The 23,668-nt window shown below is 43.5% G+C and overlaps 1 protein-coding gene across 1 annotated transcript; it reads left to right on the top strand.

The window, feature by feature from the left end:
• The first annotated feature begins 826 nt into the window (after positions 1-826).
• Positions 827-21,903, top strand: LOC103179450 (S-adenosylmethionine decarboxylase proenzyme-like). The gene is made up of 9 exons (XM_007894745.2): positions 827-1,406; positions 5,975-6,061; positions 8,946-9,072; positions 11,711-11,813; positions 12,162-12,204; positions 14,371-14,515; positions 16,828-16,920; positions 19,082-19,237; positions 21,530-21,903. The coding sequence occupies exons 1-9, from the start codon at positions 1,300-1,302 to the stop codon at positions 21,698-21,700; spliced, it is 1,032 nt and encodes a 343-aa protein (XP_007892936.1). The 5' UTR covers positions 827-1,299; the 3' UTR covers positions 21,701-21,903.
• The last annotated feature ends 1,765 nt before the right edge of the window (positions 21,904-23,668 follow it).

Raw genomic sequence — 23,668 nt, 5'->3', positions numbered from 1 at the left:
CCTCTTGAAGCAAATCATCGCTGAATGAATAGAAAGTTCCATTCAACTGAATGAATGTCTTTAGAAGTGCACTCTGGTGAGGCACATCAGCCGATAGTAAAGTAGCACTTGAAAGAAAATGCTCTCTTCTAATTGTGAGAGCCCTGAAGAGCCACTTATTATTATATTCCCTTTATGTTTCCAGACGCTACTGGCCCTACTGCACACTGGAAATTTACTGAGGATATGTTTTTAATGAATACGACTGTAATGCTCTCTGCTTACTCTGTGCTGAGAACTTTCCCCAGCTCCGAGCAATGTCTTCTGCCACAATTCTCCGATAATAATAATAATAATAATCCTTGTATTTAATATAGCACCTTATCACGTCGTAGAGATGTCTTAAAGCACCTCACGGAATAAACTGTAAAGTAAATTGACTATATATTTTGTGGGAGAAATGTGGCAGCCAATTGCCCATACTTGTGGATTGAATGACCAATTTATTATTATTTGTAAAGGGATTATTACTCACAGAAAGCAATCCACCGATCGACTGACAACCGGGTTCCTATTTACTGCTAAGTAAACAGGCGTGTGGAGTAAGCAAACTTGCCTAAGGTTTCGCCCTGCCCGGGAATCCAATCTGTGTCCTCTCGTTTGCCAGTTGAGCGCTCCAAACAACACACCGAGGCAAAACCTTCAAAAAGGGTCCTCCCTTCTTAGTTACTTGCTGAAAGTCAATCCACCACTGCTTGTTTGTGGGACGCTGCTGTGCGCAATTGGGCTGCCACGGTTCGCCCACAAAGTACAGTTAATTCGCTTTGCGGAATATTTCTGTGGGACGCTTTGAGACGTTTCGAAGACGCGATGAGGCGACGTATCAAATGAAAGGATTCTTCTTGGCATAAGTATAACCAATGCTGGACTACAACTCCCAGAATACGTTCGACAACCATCTGAAATCTACATAGCTCAAAAATACACACACACACACACACACACCATACACACATACACACACACACACCAGTCTGTCACTTTACAGCTGCTGAGCTCCCAGCATGGCAGGAGACATCAGCTAGCAAAACCTCCTGCACCATTCATACATCAGCATATTTTTTATTACACGCACACACATATATACACACACACACACATATATATATATATTAAAAAGAGATTTTTTTTTAAAACTTAACCAAAATTAACTCTGCAAGAAACAAATCAGGAACTTGTAAATTACCTTGAAAAGGAGAATTACACCCCCACTACCACCAAACCCCACCACCCAAAAAAGAATAATAATAATAAGTCGTGATGGAGGAGGCTGCCCACTTTTTTGAAGGTACTGAGAAACTGCTTGAGCTGTGGTTCTCACGCAAAGACGAGAAGAGAGGAACAGAAGACCTTCGCACTATCCCCAGGTAAGAGAGAGAGAGATAGAGAGAGATACAGAGAGAGCTGAAGGCAAAAAAAAACAGCCAACAGTGATCCATTAGGGAATAGACATTCATATATACACTGTATATACACACACACACAGATACACACAGATACACACACACAGATACATACAGATACACACACAGACACACACTCACAGATGCACACAGATACACACACACAGACACATACATACACATACACAGACAGATACAGACACACACACATACACACAGACACACACAAACAGATACACACACAGAAACAAACACACACACTAACAGGTACACACACAGATACACACACACACTCACAGATATACACACACAGACACACACATACATACACAGATACACATACATACACAGATACACATACAGACAGATACACAGACAGAGACACACACACACACAGATACACACACACAAACAGATATACACACACAGACACACACACAGACACAGAGATACACACAGACACACACACACACACAGATACACACACAGACAGACACATACACAGATACACACACACTCAGACACATACACAGACACACACACACACAGACAGATACACACACACTCAGACACACACACAGACAGATACACACACACAGACACAGATACACACAGACGCACCACTTGGATAAAATGCGAAGGATTCGCTGCTTTAACAACACTAACCTTCGCTTTGCTCTGAACCTTCTCCACCATCGCTATTAGAATTTGAGTGTCAAACAGCCAAATTGGGGGGTGGGGGAGAGGGGGAGAGGGGGACACTAACAAGTGGCAAAGGGGGTTTAAAGGGAATCAACTTCTGGATGTGAATTGCTGCAGAAAAGGGGCTTTAAATCCACACAATATATCAGCAATGAGTGAAAAACACACACATATACACACACACACAAACACATACACAAACACACACACAAACACATATACACAAACACACACACATGTACACACACACATACACATATACACACACATACACACACATACACAAACACACACAAACACATATACACAAACACACACACATGTACACACACACATACACATATACACACACACACATACACACACACATATACACACATACACAAACACACACACATATACACAAACACACACACACACACATATACACAAACACACACACACATATACACACATACACAAACACACACACATATACACAAACACACACACACACATATACACACACTCACAGCTGTATTTCATTGCTGAATAGTATTTTGCAACCTCTATGTCTCGAACTGTGGCAATTTGTCTGCGTTTGTAGCAGTGAAACAGGGCAGAAGATTCGAGCTATTTAAAATCCTGCAATGTGTTGGTCTGTGCCATGTATGTATGTATGTATGTATGTAATGTATGTATGTGTGTGTGTGTCTGCTGTCTGGCTGTCTGGCTGTCTTGTCTGGTTGGTCCCTTTAAACAATTGCTGAAGTTGTTCGGTTGCGTTGAAGGGGAAAGCATTTTTATGCCACAGATTTGATTTGTAAGGTTCCAGGAGCTACTTCTTTAAGAGGCGTAGCCGAGAATCTCTCTCTCTCTCTCTCTTTCTTGATCGCTTTTCTTTATGTTTTCGCCCACAAAATACACGGTCACTCCACTTTACAGGTTATTCTGCGAAGCGCTTTGAGACGTCCCAATGACGTGAGAAGGCGCTGTATCAAATGCAAGTCTTCTTATTATTATTAATATCGCTTGAGTTTATCAGTGCGGCTCTGCTGTATACCTCTGTCCAAACATTGTGTTGAGAGAGAGAAACCACTTATAGGTTGCTGTGTGAGTTGAGTTGCCTTTTATCGATTATCCAGTAATTAATAGGATCGATCACCCTCCTCTGGGTCGGGGCTCCAGCCCCTTTTGACGACTCATTTCCTGAGATTCTTTTAACCCCCCGTTCCCCCGTCCCCCCACCCCACTAAACAATTCATCAACTTCAACCTGACATTGTTCGAATGTCACTTTGAGGAAGCTGCATTATTCCTTCACTGTTTGGGTTGGCGTAAATCTCTTTAAATACCTCCCACACCCTTCCCATCCTTTCCTGATATTCTAATAAATACTATTCCTTGAATTTGAGACAGTCCCCTTATCGCGTCTTCAAAGCAGAATTTTATAATACTGTAATAATAATCTTTGCGTTTTGAAATAACGCCTGTTACTTGACTACTCTTTGAAGGGCGGTGTGTACATGTTATTTAATGTGAACGGTGATGAGTTTGGTTGAGACATTTTTCCCGCAAAAGGTAGTGGAAATCTCTCCCCAAAAGGCTGTGGATTATGGCCAGGATCCATTCAAATTTTCAAGACTGAGGTGGATAGATATTTGTTAGGTCAGGATATCAAGGGACATGGGGCAAAGGTGGTTAATTGGAGTTGAGGTACAGATCAGCCATGATCTAATAGAAGGGCGGAACAGACTTGAGGGACTGAATGGCCTCCTCCTGTTCCTATTTAGCCAGGGAATTAAAATGGAAGGATTTGAAATAAACATTTTAAAACTGACACGGCACAATTGCTTGGAAATGAGAGATTTCCAGTAGGAAAAAGATCAAACTATATTAAGTCAAAATCGGTCTTGACGGATGTAAAATAAGCGTTTTGAAATAAAACCTTTCGTAGCAGGAACAGATGCCTGGTATCAGCACATATACTGCATGGAAGAGGATTACGCCACCTTTATATTTAGCTGGTTGAGAGTAACCTGCTTTACTGTGCACGTGAGGCGCTCTTAATGCAAGTACACCAGTGTAAAATTAATAGCCAGACCTGCATTGCAGATTCATTAAAACATCCAGAGCAGATTAGCAGCCGACAGACTCCTATTGGTAATTTGAAACTGATGTTTAAGCACTGTTGTAATTGGGAACAAAGTGTATTATTGAAAGGGAACATTTACTTGGGCCTCGCCAACACAAAGTTGCTGTGAAAGAGAGAGACGGAGAGAGAGAGTGAGTGTCCGTGTGTGTGTGTGTGTGAGAAAAGAAAGCAGAATAGCTTGTACTGTATTAATTTTAAGTCCGAGACTGGATGCCTAGAGCCCGTAGTTATGTCTTGGCAAGCACGGCAAAAATTAAATGAAAGCCATTGTTCCCTTGAAGTGGAAGATGTTATGAGTAATGCATCCTATTAACAAAATTAATCTGGAAAAAAAAAATGACAGCCCTATTTCACTCTTTATTGTCAGTATTGCACCGTTAAATATGCAGCAATCATTTTTTTTAAAATTTGCCCCACAATGAGGACTTTTTGCTGATAGTCTGGGTTGACATTTCATTGCGGTGCTAGGGGGAGCATTGCCCTTTCTTGAGGTGCTGCCCTTTGGCTGAGACATTGAACTGACATGTCCCATCTGCCAGTTCGGTGGGCTTTAAAGATTCCCTGGCACTATTTGAAAAGAGAAGGGAGTTGCTCCTGATATCCTTTTCCAGATACAATTGGTCACTTACATCAATGGCCGTTTGTGAGACATTGCTCTGCGCAAATTGGCTTGCCTACAAATGCACAGTCTCTGCACGTAACAGTAATACTTCAAAGGTCATTGAGCTCTTTGGATGTTTAAGCTGCTCGGTTAAATAAAAAGAATATTATGTCCCACGTGTAAACACTCACTCACCATCCATTAAGAATCATGTTGAGAGGCTTTTGTTACCCATGGAACTGTACCACAGCATGAGGTACTATCGTCAGGAATGGAGGGCAAAATTAGGAGCCCAAGTTACCTGCGTGATGGGCGAGCAGGTTTTATAGCAAATGGCAAGACGTGCATCATGTGGAATACACGTGATTTGACTTAAATTGAAGATATTATAAATAAGAGGTTGACCGCCACTGCTCCAGACCAGCGCAGCAGGTGTGTGCTCAGGCGAGATAAAGCAACACATTGCTTTGGAATCCATCCCTGGTGTCAGTGAGAACCTGACCATTGCTGCTCACGGAATTATTGGCATTGGTTTCAGAAAGGACTCGGCAGAGAGAGGAAAGAGGAGATGATTTACAGTCAACTGAACTAACGTTGGCAAGAAGTGGCTCTGCTCCCAAGAGAGACTGGGTATAATATCCGAGCCTGGACGGACCTTTCTGCTTCGCGGTTAAGCTAGAGTAACCCAGTCACACACCTGCAATTGAAATTGCAGTTGTCGTTCATGTTTACCACTCGATGCTGGATCGTTAGCAACTGAATTGCTAAGCAACTAATAAAATTCGGTCTTTGTCAACAAGAACTTGCATTTATACAGCGCCCTTTTCACGCGGGACAGCATCTCAGAGCGTTTAACTGTGACAGAGTCGGTATCACACACATGACACACACACGCAACATGCGCGCACACACATACGACACACACACACGACACAAACACACACACACACACACACGACACAAACACACACGACACACACAGACAACACACACAACACGACACACAACACATTTTAATAACCGAACAGATACTCGAAGTGGAAATGGTGCTCAATGCTGCAGTCAGTAAATGCTGTCACGGTTTGCACTTCAACAGGTTTGAATGGGACAAGCTGCTGAAGAACGTGCACTGTTTGATCATCAGCGTGACAAGAACAGACTGGCAAGATGCATACGTGCTCAGGTAACGTGACAGCCAAAGGGCGCAATGTACGTGTGATAGTTTGGGCTATTTTAGGACCCGAGGTTTTACGCCTGTCCTACACCGACCGATCGCCATTGTAGGGATCAGCCAACGCAGAGTGAACACCACAAAAGGACCCATTCCTGTTTTCCCTCACTGCTGCCGGAAATAAAAGGCACGTCAAGTGCTGGCGAAACGCCACAGCCCAACGCCCTGCCGGGAATCGAACCCAGGTCTCTCGCTTGCGAGGCGAGCGGTCTAACCACTGAGCGACAGGACCCCTAGTGTTCCCTGTACTTGCTTTGATGTTTCTTTCAAGGCAACACGTTTCATATACAGATGTTCCTCACACAATGGGTGCAATCACTTTTATAATGAAGAGATAAGAACAATATAGTTAATTGGATGCTAATTCCCTTGGAGTGCGTCAGCAATGGTTCTCTTGCAAAAATGAATTAGCTCCCTTATTGTGGGAACCTATCATGGTTCAAGTGACAGGACTTAAGACGATTTAAAAACAAACAAGCTTGATTCCAGTATTATCCCACTCTGGAAATCCTTTTTCTTAAAAATATCACTAATTACAAGTGAAAATGAAAACCATTATACAGTATTAACTGATCACAGTGCAGCTAATTATGACTACAGATTCCCTTCAGTGTTCAAAATTAACTTTATCGCAATTAATTAATAAAATGGCTATCACTTTCCTGTAGAATTAATTACTGATAAAATGCACAGATTTTAATTCATTGGGTTCCGATGCTTCTGGATGTGTTGCAGTGTTTAGGTGCATTAGGATTAGAGATCATAATAATAATAAATAATAATAAATGAATAAGTCCTGGAAGGTGGAGGCATAGGGAGGAGAGAGAAGGTGGGAAGAAGATGGGGATGAAATGTCCGTGACAAAGATTTCATGACGATAATAATAAAAATAATAATAATCCTTGCATTTGATACAGCGCCTTATCACGTCTTCGAGACGTCTCACGGGACATACCGTAAAATGAATTGACTGTATATTTTGTGGGCAAAACCAAGCGAATAGTGACCGAACTCAATAAGAAAAGTTACGTGGATGCAGGGTTTGTGTATGTGTGTGTGTGTATTTATGTCAGCCTCTCCAAAATAGGACCCAATTATTTTGGCACTTTTGCTGTTGATTGTGGGGTTTATACCAGGACAGCACAGTCAGGCAGTGCAAGATGAAAGCTGTACTGCACGAAGACGGAGCAAAAAAAAGCTGGGAGACAAACATCACCCAAAATGGGGACACGGGCCGTTATCTCCAAAGAAAGGAACAACAAAGAATCACAGAGGGAGGTGGGGGCTGATGTGCGGGGACTTGAGAGATCTTAATTAACAGGAGAATTCATCGCTTTATTTCCAACACCTCGAATGATTTATTCGAGTCCAGATCATTCCTGTGAAATGAAGTGAACTCTTAGGATAAAAGGATGGAAATGAAAGTGTATAGATTTTCCACAACCCCAGGCAAACTGTGGCAGTCAGTGCAGATGAATCTTAATAAAAATTATACAAGCAAATTAAACTGAAAAGAAATCATATTATTACCCTCAGTTAAGCGAGGTCAGTGGAGCACTGCAGCAACAGACAACAAGGAGATGTGCCTCTTCGACCGGGCTTTTGGTCATCTTCTCCCCCCCACACCCCCATTGCCTTCAGCCCCCCCCCCCCCACTCCCTCAGATGGGGTAACCAATCAGCAAATGCTTTGGGACGTCCTACTGATGCGCAAGGCACTATAATAATAATAATAATCCTTGTATTTGATATAGCGCCTTATCAGGTCATTGAGACGTTTCAAAGCGCTTCACAGGATTTACTGTAAAGTGGAGTGACTGTGTATTTTGTGGGTGAAACGCAGCAGCCAGTCGCGCAATAACAGCTAAGGATTGAGTGACCAATGTTATTTGGGAGTTGCTGATTATCAATGGAAATTGTATTGCAATTTTAAAACGTAACAATTTCCCACTCAAAAAAATGTACACGAATGGGCGATCAACATATCTTTTGTATTCTGAGCGTCCATTTTAACCTCATACGCCAATAATGGGTGATAATAATAATAATAATAATAATAATCCTTGCATTTGATATAGCGCTTTTCACGTCTTCTAGACATCCCAAAGCGCTTGGTGAGGGGGTGGGGAGGGAGTCAGTACACAGAAGTCATCAATTTGTGCTCCTTTTGTACAACTGGGTGATACTGGGAAAATTACATTCAACCTCAGTTGACACCCATCAAAGCAGCTTACTGATTGCAGAGGACAGTGGATGGTAGGACTCATGGAGTGATGCACGTACACAGTGTCTACAAAAGAAACACGCACATTCCTAGAATTACACAGAGCAGGACATTTGGCCCAATCCGTCTGTGCCGGGGTTTATTACTTCACATGAGCCTCCACATCTTGTGTCTGCATCGAAGTGTGTAGTTTTGCCCACCAAATATACAGTCAATTCACTTTACGGTAAATTCCACGAAGCCCTTTGAGACGTCTCGACGTCGTGATAAGGCGCTGTATCAAATGCAAGGATTATTATTATATTATCAGGGTTTCTCCTAAATGCGTTACTTTTTTTTTCCTTTAGTTGCTTATTAGCAGTCACTCCCAGGCACCATCCAGTCACCAGTTCAGTGCAGTATTGCGGAAATCAGGGAAGAAAGCTGAAGTGTTTCTTAAAAATAAAATTAGGGCAAGAATGTTGGTAGGATGAATGTTATTAGCTTTACTGAAAGCAAAATATGAACTGGCACCAGAGGAAAATCCAACTCTTTCAAAACTCGGTGAGATATTTGTGTCAGTTTTCCTAGCGCGGGGGTAATCTCAGCCTGACGTGATGTGGTTTCTTCACAGCGAGAGCAGCATGTTTGTCTCTAAGCGACGTTACATTCTGAAGACATGCGGGACCACCCTCTTACTGCAAGCGATGGGACCCCTTCTGGAACTCGCGCAGAAATACTGTGGCTTTGACACCATTGAGGTAGGGAGCTGGCAATAGACAGGGGGCGTGGGGACAGTCTATGATGACGATAATAATAATAATCCTTGCATTTGATACAGCGCCTTACCATGTCTTCGAGACGTCTCAAAGTCCTTCACAGGATATACCGTAAAGCGAATTGACTGTATATTTTGTGGACGAAACGCAGCAGCCAATTACGCACAGCAGTGTCCCACATTGAAGTGACCAATTTATTATTATTATATTTTTTTGAAGGGATTATTACCCCCAGAAAAGCGATCCGCCAACTGACTGACAACCGGGTTCCTACTTACTGCTGGGTAAACAGAGGCGTTTGGAGTAAAGAAATTTATCTAACGTTTCTCCCTGCTGGGGAATTGAAGCCAAGTCCTCCCACTTGCTAGGCGAGTGCTCTAACCCCTAAGGTACAGATTCTCTGACTTGCCGTGTCCTCAAGATGGAGTGTTTTGGTGTGAGTCCATTCAGTCGGGCAGTTGCCAAACTGATAAGTGTGAGAGAGTCTCCTGCATCTGGCCAGTTGCAGAGAAACTACGGCAGAAAGTCCTTTTTAAATTTAATTTTAATTTAGGCAACGGTATATCAATTTGCCCTGCCGGGAATCGAACCCATGTCTCTCGCTTGCGAGGCGAGTGCTCTAGCCACTGAGCTACCAGACTTCAGTCTGTGGTAACTTGGGCGGTCTGTAGAAACAGGACAATACAATTTTTAACTGACGAGGCGTTCCTGGGAGCTGCTACAGCGGGAGGAAATGAGGCGACTGGGGGAATGGGATTGACTTTTTGTTCCAGCTTCCACAGTTACTTAAAACACAATGAATTCTAAAGGTTTCGGAGCCGGGCGATTCAATGGAGTTCCCTTCAGGGCAGCAAAGGAATAAAAATATTTCCTTACTTTGTTGAAAAACCTTGACATTTGTAGCGATTAGCGGCTTGTGCCGGTTACAGCTTTACAGCAAATCCACAACACTAGAGCTTAGATCAGGGAAATAGCGTAATTGAATGCATATTAAATTCGCAGTTGTTACGGATTAACGCACAGGCGGAAAATACAAAACACAAGTACGTTTTAACAGAGGTTTTTAGGAAGCTCATGTGCTTTTAAATAAGCATTTAGGCATAAAGATCCCATGGCACTGTTTGAAAAGAGAAGGGAGTTACTCCCAGAGTCCTGGCCAACAATCCCCAGTCATTCACTTCTGTTGTCTGTGTCTCAACTCTCTGGGACGCTGCATCGCGTGGAGGGCGCTATAGAAGTGCAAGTTGTTGTTGTGCCTACAAAATACAGTCACTACACTTCACAGTAAAGACGTGCGAGGCACTCTGAGACGTCTCTGGGACGTGACAAGGCCCTGCGTGAAACACAAGGGTTAGGATCTAGATGAAATGTCTCATCACTGGCCGCTACAGCTGGCTTCCCTCCCTCTCCACAACACAACACCATGACAATACACCTTGACATTACGTACAGCGCCGTCTCCCGCGATGCAGCCCCTCGTTTTGGGGGAGAGCAATCCATTTCAAAACAAGATATAAAGTTGCACCTATTATAGCAGCCCATTTACACAGTTATATTTAGCGTTACTTGCGCGTAATCAATGTTGAGCCAACTAACCCCACAGCAGTGTTTGACAGCAGAGAGATCAGGGCTGGAGGTCGGGCATTTAGTGTTGGTGTTGATGAAGGGGTGGGGAGGGGGGGGTGGGGGTGTGGGGGAGAGAGGGGGGAAAATACAAAGGAGCTAAGAGGAACACTTCTGTGTTTGTCAGGCGCAAACACAATAATAAATTGGTCATTTTCAATCCACGACTGTTTGTGGGACATTGCTGTGCGCAATTGACTGCTGCGTTCGCCCACAAATATACCGTCAGTTCACTTTACAGTCTATTCTGTGAAGCGCTTTGGGACGTCTAGAAGACGTGAAGAGCGCTATATCAAATGCAAGGATTATTATTATTATTATTATAAACACAATCGTGGCAGCCAAAGTGGTTCCTATTGTTACATAAACCTTCAGAATAAAACAGGCTTTGGTTTGAGGACAGAAATGCGGCTGAAAACAATGGCAGAGAGAGAGAGAGAGAGAGAAAATCAGCTGATGGGAAGCGTCTTTGAAAGAGCAATGCAGAAAAATTGAAGACGCACTTTTGTGCCAAGGTTAAAAGCAACTAGTTGTGTGAGGGGAAGGTGGGGGGCGGGGGTGTGTGGGTGGGGTGAAAGAGAGCGAAGGATGAATTGGATGCATCAAGCTTCAACCCAATTCACCCCCACCCACCCACACACACCCACACACCCACACACAATCACAACAACACAAACACACACACAACACACAAAGCAACTGACATACTCTTGTGATTGACAGCCATGTAAGGGGATGGCATCAACAACAACAACTTGCATTAACAACAACAACTTGCATTCCCTTCGCATGGGGTAGCGTCTCAGAGCGCTTAACAGTGGCAGAGCCTAACTCCGAGCCGGGCGGAGGCTAACCTCGTCAACCAGACACAACAAAAAGGGCGGGGGAGAGGGTGGGGTGGGGAGTACAACTCACAGAAGCAGGTGATAAGCAGTGGACGCAGGCAGTGATTTTACTTTGTCCCTTTCTTTCTCCTCCCTCCCCCCCTCCTCACCAGGATATCTTTTATTCTCGGAAAAACTTTATCAAACCAAGAAGCCAGGAATTCCCTCACAGGAGCTTTGAGGAGGAAGTGGAGTTTCTGGACAAGTTGTTTCCAAGTAAGTGGATTCTCTCCCCACCCCCCGAAAAAAAAGTCCTGCACTTTTATAGCTTACGTTTAGGACACGGGTTCAAGATAACCGGCAAAAGGAGCAGAGGGGAAATGAGGAGATGAAAGCACATCCAATAATAACTTTCAAAAGGGAACTGGACATTTACTTGAAAAGAAAAAAAAACCTGCAAGGCTATGGGGATAGAGCAGGGGATGTGGGACTAATTAAATAGCTCTCGCAAAGAACCAGCACAAGCACGATGGGCCGAATGGCCTTGTTCTGTGCTGTTGGGTTCTACAATGGAAAAAGACAGAAATCTAGAGTTTTCCCGCCCTTCTTTTGTTTCCGTTTCAGATGGCGTGGCTTACTGTATGGGACGCATTAATTCAGATTGCTGGTATGTTGAACTGGGAATGATTAGGGTTGAAGCACTGGGTAGCTAGTAATGGTAAGACGCAATAAGACTTTGGCGGGCAATACAGTGTTTGCAAATGAGCCACATAGAGCGATCTATGCTCGTAAACATCCTCCCTCCCTCCCTCCCTCCCTCCCTCCCTGGGGTTTTAGCCCATCTCATGACTTGCCTCTTTGACCACACTTTTGGTCATCTTTACCCCCCCCCTCCCCGCCCCTTACCCCGCCAACTCTCTTCAGCTCCCACTCTCGGGCAATGTGAAGCGCTACAAAATAATAGTAATAATAATAATAATCCTTGCATTTGATACAGCGCTTCATCACATCATTGAGATGTCTCAAAGCACTTCACAGAACATACTGTAAAGTGAATTGACCGTATATTTGTGGGCGAAACGCGGCAGCCAATTGCGCACAGCAGCGTCCCCACAAACAGTCGTGGATTGAAAATGACCAATTTTTATTATTGTTTTGTTTTTGGAGGGATTATTATTTTGGAGGGATTATTGTTAGGCGTGTGGAATAAGGAAACTTGCCTAAGGTTTGAAAATGTTAATAAATAAATGTTTAATAAATGTTATTGTATTGCAACAGTTCACCTGAAGGACGGCACCTGTGAGCTTAACGTCCCGACGTGGGGCTTGAACGCACGACCTTCTGACTCAGAGACGAGAGTGTTACCGACCAAGCCAGGCTTTGACACTGCGAGCAGGAACCCCCCCTCCCCAACCACACACCCACCCATCCCTATCGAGGCAAATGATGTGGCTGTGGACTTGACGTGCGCCTGTGCTACTTTTGCACATTATGCATGCACAGCACATAACAGTGCAAATATATATTAATTAAACACGACTTAAGCCTAATCAGGGCTGCCTAAATGGCAGGCACAACAGTCTGCTCCAGTAAAAAAAATATCCACGGGCCATTTACCACCCCCACATTTAAGCTCCTTCTGTGGCGTTTGGGTTAACCCTTGGGAGTGCCGGCAACTCAGTCCAGAGAGAGACTCCAGTCTCCAGGTGAGACAGTTTTCGACCTACGCACCGAGCTGGTGAAAATGACAGTAATTAAGCTGCCTCAGGTTATCACCCGTGACTTCACTGCTGCAACATTAACTTGAGCCCACGGAAATAAATACGCATGAAGTTTCAATAAGCATAAAACTCCGCTTCTCCTGGTCCTGGTTTCACTTCAGTTCTCTCTCTTGGTCTTATTTTTTAAATCAACACGCAAGAGGTGAGAGCGCAACCAACTGCCACCTTAGTAATAATGTTAATAACCCATGCATTTGATATATTGCCTTATCACGTCATCGAGACGTCCTTCAATGCTCTTCAGCCAGAAGCGAGGACGTTCAGAAACCACAAGGGTCTCCAAGGCATAGTGAGGCCCAACAGGCGCGGTGTGCTTTCCTACTCCCGAGAGAGAGAAGTCTCTTCTCCGGGTACAGGAACGAGGAGAGGACAGGGAGACACCAGGAAGTAGAGAGAATTTGCTGTGGTCTTCTTGTCCCGGAGTGGGAATTCAAGCTGAGACCTACTCTCAATTCACAAAGCAGAGGCAAAACCAAGGTCGGGAGATAAAGCCCGATTTCATCTTTTGTAGGTTAGAAAGTCCAGAAAGAGTCCTTTGCACAAGCACAAAAAAAACACATATGAGAGCTGAAAAAGCTTCAAGGTTCCTTGACCATTGTGAGATTGATTTCTTAAAAGGAGTCCATTATTTGCAAGTGGAAAGTAACAGTTTGTGGTGTGAGTGAATCATTTCGAGGGACGCTGGATGAAACACACGCCCTCTTCCCTCCTTGCAGATTTGTGTGAATTGTACGTGCCCTGGGCAGAACAAAACCTGAGGCAAGTCTCTGTTGTTTGTCATTTGGTGGGTCGCTTTCCATGGGTAATAATCCCTTCAAATAAATCAATCAATAAATAAAAATAACAATGATTTGGTCACTCAATCCACGGCTGTTTGTGGGGACGCTGCAGTGCGCAGTTGGCTCCCGCGTTTCACTCACAAAATATCCAGTCAATTCACTCTACAGTATATTCTGTGAAGCGCTTTGAGACGTCTCGACGACGTGATAAGACGCTGTATCAAATGTAAGGATTATTATTATTATCATATTATGTGTTTAATGATCCCCCAGGTATCTGTACACACTGGATGTCAACGAGGGCTGTGGCATCCGACAGCCTGACCAAACTCTGGAAATCTTAATGAAGCAGCTGGACCCTGACGTCATGACCCAATTCTTCCTGAAAGACGGTGTTATTGCTGATGATGTCACTCAGGTACCCATTTTGCAACCCAATTTGAGGATAATCCACATCGATAAGAAGCTGCCTGTCCTGCGAGGTCAATTGTAGTAGGATTGTTATGTTGTTATTATTATTATTATATATGAACTACACCCACTCTTGCTCCTTGGGGGGGGGAAATCGTGGGAGGAGGGCAGGCGGGGAAAGAGAGAATGAAAGTGTTCAAGGGATTCTACCCAAATCCCAAATCTCGTACAAAAAAAGTAAACAGCTTGTGTTTTACGCCAACAAGTTGCGATTTCAGAAAACTGTTGAACCTCAGTTCAGATTACATCTCGCTTCACGATCGCGGAACAATATTGCTGGATCCATAATGGATATCAAGTAGTGTTTCCACAAGGCTTATCCGTGCCAGAGGTTAATGCATAGTAATGTAGGCTGTATTGATGATGTGACAAAAAGCCACTTATGTATTGAGCAATGACAAAAAATGCTAGCCTCGATTCTCAGGCTGTTAGTTCATTTCATAGTCATTCCTCAGTGGCTTTTTCCATCAAGTCGAGAGAGAGAGAGAAAGAGAGAGACCCACACACTAAAAGTTTAAATATATATCAATCACTACTTTTACAGTACACCAAGAACAGATCAGTCTGCATTGCACACTGCTTCGGAACATATATTCATCAATCTTTATCGGATTGTGAAGGAAAAAGGGATATCCTCTATAGTTCTAAGTAGAGAGAAAGTATTGGAGGACATTTGAAATTGTGAAGTAATGATACTTGCATTTGGTACATACAGCGCCTTATTATAACATTGAAATGTCTCAAAGTCCTTCACAGAATAAAATTTAAAGTAAATTGACTGTTTCATTTTGAAATTTTACCTCCCTTAAGGAATAACAATCCCACAAAAAGAGAGCCACTACTTCATTCCTACTAATAAAATAATAATAATGAAAAATCCTTACATTATTATTACCAGAAACACACCCCATCTTCATTGCATCTCGCTGAGCTAAACTTGCTTTGTAGAATCAGGCTTTTCCTCCCTCCTATTTGTGAACTGAGTTGAGTTGCAACCCGCACCCCTCCTTCTGCTGGGACTAACACCCTTCTTATTATTCTTCTGACTCACAGAAGCAAAGTGCAACCGACTGAGCCAGTCAGCCACCGCAAATTACTTGCAAGGGCTAAGTTAATATTTTAACAGAATGTATTACCGTACTTCTTAAAAGGCCTCACAACTAATCAATCCTAACACTGAGGTTGCCATGTGGACACATCGCACATCATTTGCCATTTTTGCATTGGCTGACAAATACTTTAGCGAAACGCATAGGCAGTTAGGAGGACAGGTTACTGTTTAAGGGGCTTAGCTCTCAATTCTCACCCACTTTATTGCTGGTCATGGCCTCCTTACGTGAGATGAGGTGTCTCTCAGTGATGGCTGCCCGCAGCAAACTGCTGGTCTTTCATGGGTGACAGTGGACTGAGCTGCCAACATCGCGGTGTGTCCTCAGCAGCCGTGCTTGTCTGAGTGGACGGATGTTGGCTTAAGTTTCCAGCTTGCTGTAGTGTATTTTCACACTCCCACCCGTGCTTTCTGCAAAACAATCTACATTTGATGCAGTTTTCAATCATAAGTGTGCGAAAAACTTAAAAGGAGTGAAGCAGTCAAATGTGAATGATGTGAATTGAACTTGGGGCAACGTTTGGTGAAAAAGTGTCATTTTTGAAAAAAAATCACCAATAAATACTCTTTCAAACTGCAGTATAGATAAACATTAAGAATCGATGTGTTCCTGTTGATTGTGCTACACTGTGAGGCTCTGTAAATTCATCGCTAGAAATAAAATATACCTTATGTCTCAATCAGTTGTTCAGAATCAAATGGTTCTTTGAAAGAGTATTGCCAGTTGGTGAAACTCAAGCTCTCTTTGCTTCAGACAATGTAATTTCTAGACAAAGGGACTTTGAAGAATACTTTCTCAGCCTCCTTAAAGAATGTGGTTTTAAATAACCCCATAAAACACAAGCTAAAGGCATAATTATAAGGCATTTAGACACAGTGATCTCCAGAATAGATGCAATTTCTGCGTATTAGTTTCACGTTACAAACCCAGAATAGGCCTGAGACGCATTCTTTCATTAAAATTACTCTGTACTTTTTTGGAACGCAATCAATTTTTACAGAATAACTTTTAATATTTTCGGCGAATACTTGGAATGCCAGAGCTCGGACTTTGACGAAGCATCTGACAGTCTCTGGGGCCTGAAGAATCTATGCCCAGCTGGATTTAATGTGGCTTAAGCTTCTCTGAAATAATGTGTTTGTTTTCTCAGATGAGCGGAATATGTAACCTGATCCCAGGCTCGGTTATTGATGCCACGATGTTTGATCCATGCGGCTATTCAATGAACGGATTGAAAGCAGATGTAAGTCATCAACAGCCCTTGACAACCCGAAAACGCCAGCGGTTTTTGTTTGGCAGCAAGAGGTTCCCTTTTAGGAACCTGCAGTTTGTTGAAAGGCTGTATCTCCAGATCGATTTCCCTGTCGAGCTCGAGGACGACGACTTGCATTTATATCGCGCCCTTCACGTGGGGTAGAGCTTCGCAGCGCCGGAGTCTGACGAGTCTGAGAAGATGGGCATTAAAACGTGACTTGGGAGAGCGTTTCCTTGCAGGCTCGTTTCTGGTACACTGAGCTGAGAAACTGGGGCGCGCTTTCGAGATCATTTCGCCCGCAGAATACGCAGTCAATTCACAAAGCGTTGTGAGACAGACGTCTCGTAGGTTTGACAAGGCGCTCTGTCAAATGCAGGGATTCTTATTTTATTATTAATCAGTCCAATTTCCACCCCAGAGGCAGCCAGCTGTGTCCAGCTGGGCAGAACCATAACACCACTAGAGGCTGCTCTTTCTTTGTCCTTCCCCCTCCCCACCAACCACCGCTCCCACACACATACAATCCCTGGCAAATTTCACAAGGTTAGCGAGAGGTACTGTGTACATATTCCGCCCGTCAGCAATGCCTTGCTGCGCCCTTTGTAGCCTTATGACAGCAGGAGGAGCTGTGAAATGACAAGAGTCTGGCGAGGAATACGTCTGCAGCGAGTTTCTGCATTGCTGACGTCTAAAGCAGTGCATCATTTCATGTGCAGCTGTTGCCAGCAGTGGGGAAGGGAGGGGGAGAGATTGCGGGGGGGGGGGGGGGGGGCGGAAATGAACTGAAAGTACACAGGACAAAGAGAGGGCAGTCTCGCTGTCTCAGCGAGTATTCATCACACTGTGGTCGTTTGAGAGAAAAAGCTTAAAGGGACAGACTCGGATTTTATTTTCTAACTGCAAGTCGCTTATTACTTTATCCGTGGGATATGCAGGGCAGAAGCGGCAGCATAAACCGGAGCTGTAACTAACGAAGGAGCCCTTATTGAATCTGTCCTGGGGATTTAAAAATATTATATTCCAAATGTTCCCCGGCAGAACAGATCATGACATTTCCCCGCGTGCAGCATAAGTATTTCATTAGCACATCTGCGCTGCTTTATATATGTGCTTCGGAGTAGAATATATGGATTTGCTTATACATTGTATATATTTTAATGCGCTATATTTGCAATTTTCCTACTTGGAATATTACAGGGTTTCCACCCAAAGTTGCTCTCTTCCTCAGGATAAGATTTCGGTGGTGGTTGTTATTCTCGCGATTAATGTTACATTTATTATTTTTTATTACCGTAGTTATTTAACGGTTTTATTTTGTCAACGCAGTATCGAAATTCAGGGGAATAATCATTGCACTCGCTATCCGTGCCCGCAACAACGTAAACTTGTCAAAGCGCTTTCACAGGGCATTTGCTGCCAACGTAACCGTTAAATAAAATTCTTTCATCTGTTAAGAGTGAGTTTGGCTAATTGGGAATTTCTGGTTTGCATGCATAAAATTGTTATATATACACACACACAAACACATATATAATATAATGTATATATAAAAGTTTTCGGGCTATCTGTCCCTACTCTCTGGAACTCTGGAAGCGCTTTGGGACGTCCTCCCGACGTGAAAAGCGCTATATCAAATGCAAGGATTATTATTATTATTATTATTATTAACTCCATCCATCCCTCCAACTCGCTATCTTCCTCACCTCATTCAAGATCCGTCTCAAACCCAGACTCAGTTGCCCGGCCAGTGCTGTTAAGTGTCTTGAGACGTCCTCCTGACGTGAAAGGCGCTATAATGAATGTAAATTTGTAATGTGTGTGTGTGTGTGTGTATATATATATGTATGTAACAGTTCTCAAATTGGCAATATCGTAAATCAGTTTTTTTTTGTAAAAAAGTTACTTTAAAACGAATGTTCACACTCGCACACAATCCAGAAAAAAAAATCTAAATTTTCAAGTTGCCCAAAATCTAATCGTATATTACACTGTACATTTAAAAAAAGTGCCGGGCTGATATTTTCTACGACCGGTCTCTGTTCTCTTGTCTGGCTGCTCTTTGTATGGTAAGGCCCCCATAATAATTGTATGTATGTTATTATACCATATTTCCACAGCTCTTCTTTCTTTGTCTCTGCCATAACTACAGGGAACATATTGGACCATTCACATCACCCCAGAGCCTGACTTCTCCTATGTCAGCTTCGAGACTAACCTCGCCTTGAATTCCTTCACTGAACTGATTAGCGAGGTTGTGGACATCTTCAAGCCTGGAGCGTTTGTAACAACTCTGTTTGCTAATCAGGTGAGTGAGTTCCCGCAGAGGAGACTTTCCATTACAACAAAAAGGGTCGTTGGTGACTTGGCTTGTGTGAGCATCCAAAGGATCCAGAAGCAACCTGCCCTGACCAGAAACGTCTCCTCCCCCCCACCCCCCGACCGGTCTCTTTACTCAACGGACAACAACCTGCTCCATATCCGCTTTCCCTCCCCACTCCCCCACCCACCCCCGCCAGCCCCTTCTCCCATCCACCCCATCATCGCCGTGTGAATTTTCAGCCATTCTCTCCCCAATCCCTGGAACTCCATCCCAGAGTCCACCTCACGCCCAATCCCTCCCCAGCGGTAAAACCCGTCCGAAAGCATTTTGACTGTGCTTTTGGGTTACCTTCACCCCCAGCCTTCATTGGGACCAGTATTTAGCGCATTTAGCCTAAGGTCTCGTTACAACAACAACAAAAATTCAAGTCGCTTTTCAACAACAACTTGCATTTATATTGCGCCCTTCACGCGAGGAGAAGTCTCGGGAGAGCTTTTAAGGTCCCGGGACTCTGGGTTTAAGTCACCTCCAATAACGAGATGCAGTTCGCTGCCAAGATGTAGACAGATCTGGGAGACGTGTAACACGCGGTCAGTTAGCTTTGCAAACCTTAAAAAAAATCACCGCGTGAGCTCGTTCGTTGTGGTGAACTTGGGGCTGTGCAGTAAATCTGCCTTTCGCACAGTGAGCAGAGCCAGGAAAACCAGATGCAAACAGCCTGGGCCTTTACTCTTATTGAGTCAGATCTGCGTTCTTCTTAAATTTGTTTTCGAAAGGGCATAAGGGCTCTCAGGCACGCTATGTGCACCCCAGAGGCCTGAAATTTCTCACGATCTTAGCCTCAAGGCCATATTGTTTCAGGCTGTCTGAACGAACGTGTAGAAACAGCCCGGATTTAGAAACCAGTCCCTCCCTTTTATAAACACCGACTTTACAAACCAGGGCTGATCTGGAGGATTCTTTTTACTCAACAATTTTAAATATTCTAAGGCTAAAAGACCAGGTGGACTTTGGGGCCTGAGCCACGCTGGAATTTTACAGTTCCCCTTACGGTATATTCTGTGAAGCACTCTCGAGATGTCTCGAGGATGTGATCAGGCGCTTTATCAAATGCAAGGAGGTGCACAGTGTGTCGATTCCCTGCTTGTAGATCGTACCTGCCGCAAGGGATCTCTTTGCCCAAAGAAACCAGCTGGTTTGTGTTATGCTGGCGTAAACCGAGACACTTATTTAATCTGCGTCTCCCTGTCTGCATGAATTCCCCCCCCCCCACCCCCACTCCGATTTGAAACAAAATGAGCTTGCACAGGTCTTGAACCTGGGTCCAAACTCGTGGGGGAGGTTAGCCTTTCTGAATGCCTCCAACCCCCTTCCTGTCTCGTTCCTCCCCCACTCACTCACTTGCTCGCTCACTCATTTGGTGTGATTTTTCACAAGCGAAAAAAAAAAGTGACATTTCTTAAATCCTCGCACTGCTTAAACCTTAAACCTGGAGCTCCGGCTGCATTCCATCCCTTCGCGATGTTCTGAAATTGCTTTTTCCTTTCAATGAGAGACATTTTCTTTTTAAAATTGTGATTTGTATATTTCAAGAAAACAGAAATTTTTTTTTTAAACCTTTCTTCCGTAACCATGAATGGTCAAAGGGTTGGGTTAGAATATTGTGGATCCTTAACTCATTGCGTTAATGGTTCCTTCAGGGTTCTGGCCTGAAGCACGTGTCCAAACCTGCTAGACTGCCTTGGATTACTGTGGCTCTGCCTGGCTTCGTTTAGGACGCTACCCCCATGTGAAGGGCGCTACATAAATGCAAGTTGTTGTTGAAGCCAGGTCAGCTCCACACAGCCCTCATGACTCTTTTTTTTTAGGTACGAGTGGTGCTCGTTGTATCCCCTTAATAATAATGATGATAATAATCCTTGCATTTGGTATAGCGCCTTGTCACGTCACCGAGATGTCTCAAAGCGCTTCACAGGATATATTCTAAAGTGTGACCGTGTATTTTTGCGCACAGCAATGTCCCACAAACAGCCATGGAGTAAGCGACCGTTTTTTTTGTGTGGGAGCGGAAGGGTGGGGGGGGGTGAGGGGTGGTGGAATTTGTTGGCCAGGACACTGGGGAGAGAGAAACTCCCTGACACAATGGAACGTGCCTATTTCCTACCTTCCTTTTGATGGGCATATACAGCACTGGATAATAACTCGCTTTATTAATTGATGGCGATGGCTCACTGGGAAGATTCGGACAGGATAATTAATCCTGACGATTCCACGCAGAGTTCGAAATGTCACATCTCCTGCTCGCCACCTCCCGAAGTGGATGGATTCAAGCGCAAGGACTTGCAGTACGCTCAGTTCAACAACTACAGCTTTGTGTTCGCCAGCTACATCAAGCATTCTGGCTTGCAGCAGAGGAGAGAACACGCGGATGAGAGGAATGAAGCGTGAATCAGCGCGTCGATTACATTCATTTTTTGTCACAGCTGGAATGTCAGATGAGTCACAACTCGGGTGAAGTAGCAGTTGTTGTTTTTGCTGACGTTCACCAGGGCCTGAAATCCCTCATTTTCCTCAGACGAAAAGGCAGAGAGGAGTTTTCGCAAAACACTCTTGGATTCACTTTCCACTTGGAATCTGATTTTCCTCCAGCGCCTGAAAAAACTGTGGACTGAATTTTTAACCCAGTTTCTTTCACTTTAATCTTAAAACTTTTAAGACAACGGCCTTAAGTCTGAGGACGTGAGAAATTTCGAGGGGGCGTCCCAGATCTCTTACGTTGTAAAAATATCACAGCTCACCCAAGTTATACGGTGCAATATTATAATAAGAAGCAGCTTTGTAAAATATGTACCATTTAGGTGTGTACATTTTTTTTTACTGTCAGGCTTTACACAATAAATGGCAGGTTTCCGTGCCAATAAAAGTAAGTTAAATCCTTACACCCCACTAAATGGACCAAAAAAAACTAGTCTTAAAACAGCTAGTGTGGAATATGTTTCCTTACCTTATAGGTAACGTACACAAGATATAAAAAAAAGGCAAATGGGCATCTTGTAAATGAATTGACTGGGATGCGTGAAGAACATCAATAGATGCTAAAAAGTATTACAATCAATTGTACCTCGGTGCTTAAACATGCATTTAGCTTTGCTCGCTGTTTACCATTCCCCCCAAAAAGTTTACCATGGGACTAATTGCCTGTGTTTGTTTTTTAGTGATTTTAAAGGGAATCTCAACCCGCTTTCAGCAAGTGGTACTTTTTGACAGCTTGCTCACCAACACAGCATTCACAGAATCTTATAGCTATAGCACAGAAGGAGACCATTCGGCCCACTGTGCCTGTGCAAGAGGAATCCAACTAGTCTCACTCCCCCGCTCTTATCCCTTACCCCCTGCAAATTGTTCCTTATCAAATAAATACCTATCCAATTCCCGGTCAAAGAGATAAGGTGTTCAGGCACGACCTGAAGATGGGGAAGGAGGGGACAAAACGGAGGGATAGAGGAAGAGTGTTCAAGAGTTTCAAAAGCACTGAGATACAAAGGTTGTTGTGAGATGTTAGTTGGTGCAGGACATGACAGGGTTACCCCACTAATCACAGCTTTCAAACCCCAATCCAGCATCCAGTTTCTCTTGGGCGTGAGGGAGTTTACTAGATTGAGCTCGTTGAGGCATGTGAAAGGATACATTCCTTTCTACCAACTGGATAGTCTGTTGGTTCAAGCCATGACAGAGAGCGATGCTGCCATGGGAATGCGGCTATATTGTCCTGCCCTGCATCAGAGGATGGGGGAGTGAGTGTGTGAATAGCTGGAGGGGATAACTAGTGCCAGGTGTGGAGGAGAAATTATTGAAAAGCTCGAAAGGTTTATAGCTTTTGAATGACATAATCACAGAACTACGTGTTGGTGCCTGAACTGATCAAATCAACCATTTTGATGTTTATTTTTAATTAAGAGAAAATTAAATGTTTCCCCTTGAAAATCATCCAAAGCATATCAAAGAGTTAAATATTTATTTATAGGGCAATTCAACTGAGATTTAATCTGCAGGCCAATGAAATTATAATTCAGACTCTTTAAAGTCAGAAAAATGGGTTTCTTAAAGTATAAAGCATTTTTGTGTATTTAGATAATATATTTTTTATCGCAAAAGGTTAATATTTGCCAGTTTTGATGTACCTGTTTAACCATTTAAGTGCCTCCTAATATGTTTCAGTCTGTGCACTGTACCCTGTTCCTGGTAACAGAGATTGTAAAGGTTTAGTGTTAACTTACAGTACAATACTCTATTCTAATGCTTTGCATTGCTGCAAACCATAAGGAAATGATTGTACAATACATCCAAAGGTTAAACACTTGACACATATCTAAGTTTCACTGTGTGACAATAAGCATTGATATGACACATGATGTG

This window comes from Callorhinchus milii, unplaced genomic scaffold (assembly GCF_018977255.1).
Source record: "Callorhinchus milii isolate IMCB2004 unplaced genomic scaffold, IMCB_Cmil_1.0 Scaffold10, whole genome shotgun sequence".
Classification (NCBI taxonomy): domain Eukaryota; kingdom Metazoa; phylum Chordata; class Chondrichthyes; order Chimaeriformes; family Callorhinchidae; genus Callorhinchus; species Callorhinchus milii.
Note: the sequence above shows the minus strand (reverse complement) of the source record. Positions and strands in the feature narration are given on the sequence as shown.

Excerpts from the sequence above, each read along its gene's own strand:
- LOC103179450 (XM_007894745.2), top strand. The coding sequence starts at position 1,300 with ATGGAGGAGGCTGCCCACTTTTTTGAAGGTACTGAGAAACTGCTTGAG. Across the intron at positions 6,062-8,945 it reads CAAGATGCATACGTGCTCAG|CGAGAGCAGCATGTTTGTCT; the intron begins GTAACGTGACAG and ends GTTTCTTCACAG. Across the intron at positions 19,238-21,529 it reads CAACTCTGTTTGCTAATCAG|AGTTCGAAATGTCACATCTC; the intron begins GTGAGTGAGTTC and ends GATTCCACGCAG.